General features: G+C 36.7%; 1 protein-coding gene across 2 annotated transcripts in view; it reads left to right on the top strand.

The window, feature by feature from the left end:
- PIEZO2 (piezo type mechanosensitive ion channel component 2) overlaps window positions 1-12,211 on the top strand; it is a 447,149-nt gene that overhangs the window by 385,197 nt on the left and 49,741 nt on the right. The window contains exons 30-33 of one of the 2 annotated variants that reach the window (XM_055324441.1): window positions 1,962-2,083; window positions 3,141-3,212; window positions 7,509-7,615; window positions 8,892-8,990. In XM_055324441.1, the coding sequence (XP_055180416.1) occupies window positions 1,962-2,083; window positions 3,141-3,212; window positions 7,509-7,615; window positions 8,892-8,990 (400 nt within the window). The remainder of the gene's footprint in view (window positions 1-1,961; window positions 2,084-3,140; window positions 3,213-7,508; window positions 7,616-8,891; window positions 8,991-12,211) is intronic. The other variant, XM_055324440.1, reaches the window with a different exon arrangement.

Genomic DNA, 12,211 nt, shown 5'->3' with positions numbered 1-12,211 from the left:
TGCAATGTGGTAGAAAGGGGAGCCACGTCGGACAAGACCAATGTCTAGTCTTGGTTCAGTGGTTTACTCTAGAACTGTGATTAAGTCAGTCTGATTCTCTGAACTTCAGCTTTCTGTTTTAAATTGGGGCTCACGGGATCCCTGGGTGGCGCAGCGGTTTGGCGCCTGCCTTTGGCCCAGGGCGCGATCCTGGAGACACGGGATCAAGTCCCACGTCGGGCTCCCGGTGCATGGAGCCTGCTTCTCCCTCTGCCTGTGTCTCTGCCTCTCTCTCTCTCTCTGTGACTATCATACATAAATAAATAAAAATTTAAAAAAATAAATAAATAAATTGGGGCTCACAATTCTACCTGGGTTTTTATAAAGATTAAATGCGTATGAATGAGACAGGGTCTTTCCCCATCCTATTCAGTTGGAGTAAATGTTTATTATATCTGTGGATTAAGGGAATAAATACAAAGTCCTAGTTTTGGAAGGATCTCTAAAGATATTATAATACAGACTCTCTGGGAAGAAACTCATGATCCATGACATTAGATGACTTAAAATCCACAACAAACTAGAGATGGCACTAGAAATACAACCCCTGTTTTCCTGTATTCAGTTTAAGACTTTTTGTTACTGCCATGCTCTGGATAAACCAAGTAATGGACTGAATTTCTGGGAGATTTGAGAATTTTTCTTCAAATTAGTTAATTTTTAAAATAGCCCTTGAAATAAATTTTCTTTGAGTGACATTTTTAGCAGTAAATGTAACTTCTGAGGATTGGTAATGCTTCATTTGGGGGCTGGGTTTAAGAGCTGATGGCCACAGAGTTCAAAACCTAGCCACTTTCTCCAGGAAAGCAGAGAATCCATCACCCTGCCAAGAAAATTCCCCAAGTTTTCTGAGATTCCTTCATTCCATTCTGGTTTCACTTCCCAGCTCCTTTCCCCGTGCAAAAAATGTTTGCTACCATAAGTCATATCATCCCATGGCCTGGTTATTTCCACAAAGATATGAGGTATATAAACTGTTATATAAGCAGTTATGGCATAACTGTTGCTATTGTTGTTTCTGGTTATCTACATCAGGTCTAGACAAGTAACAAACTTGGACCCACATTTAGAATGAGTTCCTATTTACCCATTAGGGAGACTTGTTACTACTATTCACTTCACTGAGTTTTTCCATTTGTTTAAGAATACATCTTCTTAGGTGACAGAAAGTCAGAATATAAAAGAATGAAGGTAATAGCCATTGCAAAAGAGAAGCTAAAAGTGTTGTTTAGGCTGCCGGAAACAGAAATGGCAGTTAGTCTGCTTAAAAACTTGAGCAGAATTTTTAAAAATTAAATTAAGAAATGGAACACTGTAGGAGGGCAGGTCTGGGAAGTAGAGTTCAGCATTGTAGTTTCTGAAGAGTTGGGCTTCCTGAATAAGCAGACAAAATAAGTCACTAACTCAATAATTAAAGATGCAATAATACATTTTTCTAGAACTGATGAGAGATTGGATTTGAAATAGAGAAGAGTCATGTGGTCTACTAGAATATGAAAATCTGGAGAGCAACTTGCTTTTTATAAAACAATTCTCACACTTTTATACCTTTACATTTGATCTTCCCAACTATGTGAGATAGAGTTCTTATTTTTAAAAATTGCAAGAACAAGGATTGTTTAAAATGGCTATGGTACAGGGTGTCAGTGGACATAAAGTATTGCATATCAAATCTTAGCATAATTATGATCATATTAGTAAAATTAACATCTATATAGAGCAAAATAATATGCACACACACACACATATAGACATCCCAAGGAGATGCTTGTTGCTGATAAAAAAAAACAACATTCATAAATCCCAAATATTGGCCACTTCGTCTATGATTTTACCTACATATCTACAAATTTAAGGCCAAACTGACCATGTGATAACTGTGGGTGCATTCTTGGCATTGCTGCTGCTATTTTATTTTACAGGATGGATCGCATTAAAGCCAGGCAACAGAAATACAAAAAGGGTAAGGAGAGGATGCTGAGCTTGACCCAGGAATCAGGGGAAGGCCAAGACATCCAAAAACTCTCTGAAGAGGATGATGAAAGTATGTCGAGCATTTCCCTCTTGTTCAAGTAGCTTGACATTGAATGATAGCATGATGATGGGTAGGGCTGTAAAATAACATTCTCACTCTGTGAATATTATCAATGTTTTTTTTTTAACTTAGCAAGTTTTGTCTTCTGATTGTGAATGAGATGCATGTATGTGTTTCATAAAGGACCTATTTAGTGACTTCATGATTTCACGAGTACTTCCTCTTCAGCAAAACAATTTTAATCAACTCATAACCTAGCTTTTGTTTCACAAAGATGTGTTTCTGAAGAAAATGAGCATGAATTTGTTTGATTTATTCCTTTAGGGAAGATATTTCAAATACAGAATCTACTATTATCTTTGATTTCTATAAATTTTATATAAAAAACAGTATGTATACATATTTTATGTGACATCTGAATAATGGTAGTTAGGATATCCTTCAATTATTATCTATTCCAATGAAACTGAAGCTGAATATATATTTATTATATCTGATTATAGATTTATTATATGCAATTAAATTTAAAAGGTCTTATAAATGTTTGCATGCTTTTTTGTTTGAAGGGAATGGAGAAATAATGCATGGTATTTTCCAGTGCATAGCATCTATTAAACACCAATAAATTTGTATTTTTTCACCCATGCTTTAAAATAATCACAAGGAAATTTCTGGTTATTGGAATATATGCATTTTTACAAATTATTTGTCCCTAAATTGTTTTATAAAATTTAGGTGATGCTTCTTATCTGTTAATTCAATGACGAATTCAATGTGAGATGCCTTTTTGAGAGATAATCCCTTCTTTTTTATGTTTCTTTATATGCCCTCCAGTACTAAAAAAAAGTGAAATTGTGGCATAATGTTCATAGAACACTTAGTATTTGCCTTGTGAAATCAACTGTTCATTTGTGTAAACATTCCAGATTCAATATAGTTCCTTTCCCTGACCTCTGATGTACTTTTGCAACTTGTCTAGATTTTGACAATTGAGTTGTTAAAGCGTGGTTTTCAAAATTTGTTTTCTCACTTCTAAGAATTAATATTTGGACATATTTTATTTTAGGAGAAGCAGACAAACAGAAAGCCAAGGGCAAAAAAAAGCAGTGGTGGCGGCCTTGGGTTGATCATGCTTCCAGTAGGTTTTCTTGATCCTCTTACAATTTCATCGATTCTAATCCTTATATCCTTGACCAGAATTCAGGCGTCCCCATGACCTGTGTGTTCCATGCATGGTTTGATCCTTGTGACTTGATAGGGGGTCAGAGTGTAGGAAAATTGTGATGTGAGTGGGTCTCTGGGCCCTGGAAATGGAATCTTCCAGACAGGTCAGCCAGTTACCATGCTGGCTGAAGAAAGCCCAGCAATGTGGCTGACACACTCCTGAGCACCATTTATGGGCTCAGAAAGGGAAGAAGAATTTCTAATATTTTATCTAATTCTGAGGTCTAGAGCTCTGCTGATATGTATTTGTTTTATGGCTGAAAACCCTTATTAAAATGAGTTTTGGCTCCTCCTGGGAGAATAATCATTAAGTTCAAAGTATTTGTGACCCTCTTTGTAAGGCACTAGGCATGGATGCCAATGAGTCTCTCCTTCCCTCATTCCCCAGAGCTTTGATTTTATTTGCATGTAAGGTTTTTTGGCAATTTATTGAATACAAAGAAGAGGATCACTTAAAGTGCATTCACTTTCTCACTCTGCCTCTTCCCCAGTTTCTAAAGGCTCTCAAATTACACTCCAGATCCAAAGCCCAGCATGTGGCACAGTTGCAGTGCCACTGGCAAACAGCTATGACCAATTAAGAGCAAAGGTGGACAACAGGTTTTGAAAAGCAGAGCTTCGCAGTCACATAGGATTATTGTGTTTCCCTCCTGATCATAAAAAGGAATGAGGAATTACAGAACTCAGTGCCTGTATTTGTTCTGCTTAGCAAAGGAAATATCACTCACTATTGGCCAATGGATGGTTTTAACAATGGAATGACCCATTTCAATCTGACCCTCCTTACATTTGTTAGACTGTTGAATAATTATTATTTCACACATTACTTATAAAATATTCAGGCTTTTATGCCTTATCCTGTGGTTCAGTAACTGTAGCTAATGTGATCAGATAGGGAATATCATTGACACCCACTATGTCACAAAATGGTAGGAGAGACTCTACTAACAGGATCTTCAGAATCACTAGAAAATCAAATCGATCAGAATCTTGTGCCATGCCTAATTCTTGGCATCACTGAGATATGGTATTGGCTTCTCTCACCCCAAAATTAATTTTTTAAATCAGCAAGCCATTTTCAGAAACTATTATACAAAATTTGCTCAGTACACCTGGATGTAACTAAACTTAACCCCAAATATTGAATTCTAGCATTATGAGAGTAAAAAAAAAAGATCCATGAGTTTTAAAGAGTTTTGTTTATTTTGCTGCCGAGTCAAAAGACAAAGATTCAGGTCAAAATTCTGTGTGACTCTTTATTGTTCATTGGCCATGTTCATCATGCTAACAGTCCAATAATGCAGCACACTATAAGCCTGTTTCTATCAAGTCACAAGTAAACTGTGCCTATCTTTCTGTTTTTAAAGGGACCTTTGCTAGTTTAGACAGACCTATCCATTTCAAAATTGTGTCATAATGTTTTCTCTTTCACCTGGGGTGAATTCCCATTGCAATCATAGTTGTTTTTCCTTTTCTCATCTAAACTTTGCATTTTGGAAGGAATTGGATATGGTCTTTGATAATAATCTTTCAAGTTGGTAATAATTTAAATAACTTCTTATGAAGGTTATTGACTCTAGTTTTCTGATTCATTTCACCCTCATTATATCAAGTTCTTAAACACTGGTATTAAATTAAATGTGCCTCGTTACAACACCTCTTGGTGCAATAATGCAGGAATGTGTGTAATTCATAGTTTGGAATCAGATTCTGACCATGGTGTTAACATTTTTCAGCAAAACGTGTTTCCATTTACAAGCTTGTGAGGAAAGGAAAGGAATGAATATGTGTATTATTTTTAAGACCACGATGATTTCCAAAATTTATCTTTAGATCTGGAAGCACTTCATTAAAAGCTCTTATTTTGATCTCTTGAGTCATTGGGCTTTTAAATAGATATTTCATACAGGTGTGGAGTATGAGAATATGTGTAGTTGGAATACCCTTGTGCAAGTCTATTGATGATACAATACATCGCTATGTTGTTCATATTACTGGCAAGCAGTCAGGATCTTAACATAGTCTGTAGGTGGCAAACCTTCCACTTCCATACCTATGTGCACACATACGATTGCATTATTGCTGTTCAATGATACCTTCCATTCGAGGATAGTATGTCTTCATGCCAATTCAGTACTGCCTAAAGCAGTAACAAGCCTCACTTCATTGTTAAATATTGGAAATCGAGGTCTAGCTTTCTGGGGATACAGGTGGTAGGATTTTTAAAAGTTATTTCCATGCTCAGTTCAGCAATAATGTCAATATCCATGATATGTTCATGGACACAGCCTGGAGGCAGGATCTCTCTCTGAACTAACAAATGTATATGCAGGAGCTTCTTGACTTATTAGCAAATAGCACTAAAGAAAACATTCTCTGTGTTTTTCCTACTTTTATTTCAATAACATTTTGTAAAAGGAGACTTACCTAAACATCTCCTGCTTTTTTTAATGTGTCAATTCTACTCATACAAATTAATAGTTTTTTAAATGATCAAATCAGTGTTGTGACCGCTTGAGATGAAAACTTGTTTGGGCTCCCTGTGTCCACAGGAGTAAAAGTTATAGAAGGTATGATTGAATACAGTTTAAGCTATGGTTGATTTTAGAGCCTATAATGAGGGTAAAATGCTCAATCCTGTAATATTCTGTTTTTACCAAATGACCATGTGACATCAAGTTGATGTAACTTTCCTGCAAATGTCTGAGCTTATATGAAGGCATTACTTTAATGGTCTTCCTCACTGTCAAATGTAATGCTATAACTTTGGTTTGTTCTTGCTTATTCTTACCTTATGTTGTATTGCATTTATTCCCTCGGGCCTGGACCCAGTATTCTGGGCCTGGTTCTTTCTTCAAAATAAAAGTAACGAATTACAGTGCTTCTGTTCAAGGATATAAGGCCCAATTCATTCACTCTGCATCTTCACGGATGGAGGCTTCAGATACTTCTGAAATCATGGGCAAAATTATCTACCTTTTGACCATGTTTAGTGATATTCAAGCAACTAATTTTAAACAAGCCAAGGTTTTCCATTACCTTACAATGTATGAATCCAAAAGATAACCAAAGACATCATGCTATGTCATCCAAAAGACACCTCAGCATTTGAAAACTTGAATATAACTTGAAAATACTCGTATTTTTTCCTGCAATGATGGTACAGTTCTTGTAGCATCAGAAATGTATATGCTGGGTCTCTTTTCCCTGATAAAATAATGCTTAAACCGATAAAGATTGGATTCTCAAATTTCTTTAAATCTCTGGACGTTTCCGCTTTCTCTGCTCCTGACTTTTAACACAGCAATATGTTCTTGCAGGGAAAATATCAGGCAAGACAAGGACAATCCGTACTGTTTGTGCTTTGTGTCTTATGGTCAATACGGTTCTCCTCACATTTCAGTAAACAACTGGAGCTCCTTGTTGACCTGAAGCCTAATAGTGCTAAACGTTATGGACCCTGTCTGCCATGCCTCAGTCTGTCCCATGCAATGTGTAGAAACAGCCAGAGTGGTGGTGGTGGTCGTGTTTTGTGGTTGTATTCTTTTTTTAATATTACCTGCCCATTTCCTCCTCATGGCAATGTGTTTGTTGTTGTTGTTTTAATTCTTTCAAATGTCTTGCCATATATGTCATGTCCCTTGTGTCACGTGTGGAGGAACCAGGTCTGCACAGTATAAAGTGAAGTAGAAGTTGGTGATGCTGATTCTCGGTTCTGAATCATCCTGATTGGCATGTCTACGACACACTCGACCCATTCAGACAACACCAAGTCCTCCACTTCACTTTGGCCTCGTCTAAAGGACCCAAATTGCTGAATTGTCTGAATTGTGAAACTCTAACAGTTTTCCATCCATGATTTTGGCCATCTTGGTAACAAAACTGGTTGCTACAGAGTTCACCTGATGTGTCTGTATAAAATTTACAACGAAGAAGAGAGAAACTATCAGATGAACCCAGTAGTGGCCAGTTTTCTTACGTTGCATAGACAAGGCCTTGTGCTCTGTAGACCCAACCATGCCAACACCATGTAGTGTTAGTCCAGAATGAGTTCTCTTCATCTCTTGTTTTTTTCTTCCCTACCAACATCTCTTGCTGTGGTCTCTTGTGAACAATTTATATATCTTGGGGGGGGGAGGAATTTCATTATTAAGCCCTTAATTATCTCATATGTTTTTCAAGAAATAAGTAAATATTTTGTTTTACTTAGTGGTCAGGAGTGGAGATTATTATTTGTTTGAAACGGATAGTGAAGAGGAAGAAGAAGAAGAATTAAAAAAGGAAGATGAAGAACCTCCAAGAAGGTCAGCTTTCCAGGTAATTATGGGAAAACCATGTCCTCTGCTAGTTGAAGAGCTTTTCTTTCCAGCAGACCTTGATTGTAGGTCTAGTCTTCGTCCGCTGTGTTCATGTGTAACAGCTTCCAGAAGCTTCTGATTTATATCTGAAATTGTTTATTCATTAAACTGTAATGCTGCTTGCTCTCAGCATTGGTATAATTACTACAAGAACACTGTTCCCATGAGATCTTCATTCACTCACATCAAAAAAATCTTCTGATGCTATAAACAAAAAAACAAAAAAATAAAGCTTCCCTGGGTGAACTTTATTTTTCTGTTACATGTAGAAGGTGAAGAAGACTTTGTTAGCATCGCTTTGGATCACTTGAGTGGACTTATATTTTGATATGTGAAATAGTTGTTCATAAAAATAAAGCATTTGCTTTGTTTTTCAAACAAATGGTCATTTAACAAATTTTGAAAATCCATTTCATTTGTGTTGCTAAAGATTTGAGAATTTATTGAAATCCCAAAAATAGTTGGCACAGTTCTGATTTTTTTTCAGCTTAAATAAGCCTTTCCTTTTCAGAACCTGCCATATCATTCTTGGTTACATAGTTCACCAGCCCAGTATGATGTATCCAGTGAATGTCTAATCAATGCTTTATAACTCTACTGGTCAGTAGAGCTACATATGGGGTGCAAGCTTGGTATATATTTCTTTTATGAAGTAGTCACGTGTTAAGACTGTTATTTCTCAGTTGTTATACTCTAAGACACATAGATAGAGTGATACCCATCAAGCCACAGGATGGGTCCATGAAAAGGTCATTGTTACTTTGCTGGCCAGGTCTTCTCAGGCTGGAAGGTGAATACATTCACCCCTGTATTCCCAATGAAACTAAAGAACTAAATTATTTATGGAGACACATTGCTCTGATGCTTCCTCACTAGCCCCATCACTACCTGAATGTGTTTCTTGAAGATGGTGTCTGTGTGCATGTATGGGCCTGGCTTGTCAAATACTAATGACTTGTTTATTTTTATTCTAATGAGTTTTCTTATAACCATTACTCATCATTCAGCAAAGGAGAAAACATGATCATCCTCACCATGTTTATGGATTATATGCAATGACTATTTTCCTTATTCCTAACCTACAAGCAAAGCACATTTTACTCTAGCTTCAGTCATTGGCACGTTTTAACCTACTTGATGTAATTGTAGAGACAAACTCATACTGACATCATATATTAAATTATTAGTCTTTGGTGTTTTTCTACTAATCACTCTTGCTTTGTCCTTCTTTGTAGAGAGCTATTGGGAAGTTTGCATCGGCCATTTTAGCCTTGCCAAAGTCTGTCATTAAACTTCCCAAAACTATTCTTCAGTATTTAATCAGAGCTGCAAAGGTATTTGATGTTTCACTGACATGTGGTGTGTGACTCTCCGCTCCGTAGAACTTTAGACAAGCAGATCCTTGTTGGCCTACACCTGCATTTTCCCTGTTCTATAGATCGTACAATGGAGGAAGTAGAAGAACTTAAAATAGTAGGCAAAGCTTTCCAAGGAGAGTTTTGAGAAGCCAAATTTCCAATTATTTGATTCTTGGTCTTCACATGGCACCACAGCCTATCGAAATATAGAGAGAGAAAATGCAGATAAATGTCTACTCTGTCCTTCTTGTAGTTTTGCCTAAGTCACATCTCATTTTAAAAGGGTCACATCTGGTTGCATGTGTCAGTCCTGATGTGTTACACGTGTGATCATTGTTCTCAGAAAGCTGGTCAAATTATGAATGAGCTAATAAAAGACTTATTTTACCCCATTTCCTTGTTGGTTTCCCATCCAAGTCTCCATCTTCCCTGAATTTGGTATCGTCTTCCATTTACTCTTCTGATTTTGATACAACCCCTCATGAAGCGGTGTTGCCGTGAAAGATCTGTGTAGTTTTTCACTCCCATGTCACCACAGATAGTGCAGAAAAAACTGTGAAAAAGCTGTGTGTCGATTAATTTAATGCACAACAAACATTACCCAGCTACCTATGCTGTAGTCACTCATTACTGAAAATCATAAATAATGAATTACTGTTCATGTACTTTATAGAAAGCTGGTTCTATTGACTTAATCTGGGGCAGGCATTTGAACTCTTAGGTCTTTATGCTCACATGTTAAGCAAGTGTTTGGATACTGAGGGAGACCAACATTTTTTCCATGTCACCTGGGATCTTATTTAAATGCAGGTTCTGTCAATGAAGCAGGTCCTGTGGCACTTACAATTCTGTAATGCTCTTGAACTCCCAGAGGAAGGGCAGCTGCTGGTCCATTCTGAGTAGGGAGATCTAAACTTCTGGTTCCTCTCATGTTTAAAATGCCAGGAGTCTGAATGTTCATTTAATATTCAAGGTATTCACTTCCTTAGGATTGTTTTTCTTTTCCCTTTTATGACTACCATATAAGTCTCTCCATTCATATTTATGAGTTTATATGAAATATTGAAATGTAATTATCAAACAGAGGAGCACCTGGGTGGCTCAGTTAGTTGAGCTTCTGGCTGTTGACTTCAGCTCAGGCTCAGGTCATGAGATGAAGCCCTGTGTGCAGCTCTGCACTGGGTAGGGAATCTGCTTAAGATTCTCTCTCTCCCTTTCCCTCTGCCCCCTGTGCACCTCCGCCAGCTCCCTCCCTAAAAAAAAAAAAAAAAAAAAAAAAAAAAAAAAAATTAAAAATAAAAATAAAAAAATAAAAAAATAAAAACAGAAATAAAAAAACTTCTTACAGACAACATAAAGTTCTGGGTCACACATGAATTAAATGAGAGTTTATTAAATTTAACAAATTTCAGTGAAGAATCTCCATCCACTTTAGTAAAAGTCTCTCCTGTTTTAAAAACTAAATGCCGTATGCATTGTATATTTTCAGTAAGATGAATCTCATTTCCCACTAGCACTGAGAACTTCCAGTAAGAAACTTCTATTTCTTGACTCAGTAAGAATTGGGATCTTTCCTCCCACTTTGTTATCACCATTTCCTGAAACAGTCAGACTGACCCTCTATCAAATATTCCAGTCGCTATATAGGGTTTGAAGTTCCAAACATCAGCATTAAGAAAATTTACCTACAAATAGGGACTCCTCATGGGATTTTCTTCCTTCTCTTGTTCCCCCTTATTTGAATTATGTAAATTCTCATCTCAGAGAATAAGTCTACTGTTGGACTTAATCATTTAGGGATCATAGGTAGAACCAGGGGATTCCTTTTCATAAGACAAAAGCTGAATGGCACTCACCCTCCTGCAAGACTTCTGCCATCCTGTCCTAAATGCCCCTTCTCCTTCTCCTTCTAGCCTACCCTCCCCATTTTTTTCCAGAACAAAAGAATGCTTCCAACTTGTGTACCTAATACCCTCACAAATCCTGAGTTACTTTTTTATTTTCTATTTTGGGAATTCTGACATTATCTAAAAGCAATATTGTCATAACCCTTTTTTTTTAAAGGAATTGTCATCATATGCTGCTCTTAAACCTGAAAATTTCTTGTGTTTAGCAGTTCAGATTGTTTTAAAAGAATCAATATTTTGCTCAAGCAAGTTTGCTTATGAATGTACTAAACGTCAAAAATATTCTTTTTGGGAGGTGGCAGGTTTAATAAGCAAAGGACCTGACATATATGGCAAAGATACTCTTGATGGAATGCCCAATTAGCATGCTCAGTACATATCTACCATAAGTTCCTTCATTTGATGTTTCTCCTTCCAGTGTCAGTTCATCTTCTCATTTTCAAAAAAAAAAAACTTTTTTTGGCATAAAATAAGATTATTTTTTGCCTCCTTGGATTATTATTCCAAAATAATACAGATGTTCCATTCACATTAATTGCCCGTAGGACTCAGATTTCTACCAGTGAAATAAAAGCAGTGTTCTTCCTTTGTCACCTATGACCTTTACATTTCCATCCATTGAAAAGTTGGATCCCTCTTCATTTTTACTGACATCACCATGCAAGTGGTTTGCTTACACTGTATTTTTCAAAGATTTCAGAAATCTGAAAATAATACAGAATACAGTGAAAATATCTGGGTTTACAAAGTGCTCCCATAAAACATTCCTTTAACATTCTATCATTATAATAGAAAACCCAGCTTCCCTGAGACCCAGGTGTGTTTGTGGGTGCATGAGGAGCATGCCTGCTTGGCTTTATGATTACAGATGGCTGACTTTGTCTAACAAGGTTTTCTTTTTGTTCCTTCTGCATGACTTGAGAGACATTTTGTGGGTGGGCTGTTAAAGTTGCTCTATGGAGGTTATTGGTTTTATTATGTTAATGTAACCATTACCATTCAGCTTTTGAATGAAAATGACAAAAAGCAACCAAAAGCACCATGGTTGTCCTTCAGTAACATTCTGGAATGACTCCTTCACCTCAACATCACATTATTTTTTCCTCTCCAAATACTAATCAATCCACAAAACCCTTTCTCAAGTCGTTGGTCATAGCTGTTTTTTCACAAGGGAGAGTATCAAATGTGCATAACTATTTTCCCAAATTAAATGGGCAAATGATGTTTTGTTATTGACTCAAACTTTATTTGCAAGGGGAGAAAAGTACTCCAGTGACCCTTAGCATGGTG

The sequence above is a fragment of the Nyctereutes procyonoides genome, unplaced genomic scaffold, assembly GCF_905146905.1.
Source record: "Nyctereutes procyonoides isolate TBG_1078 unplaced genomic scaffold, NYPRO_anot_genome, whole genome shotgun sequence".
NCBI lineage: Eukaryota > Metazoa > Chordata > Mammalia > Carnivora > Canidae > Nyctereutes > Nyctereutes procyonoides.
Note: the sequence above shows the minus strand (reverse complement) of the source record. Positions and strands in the feature narration are given on the sequence as shown.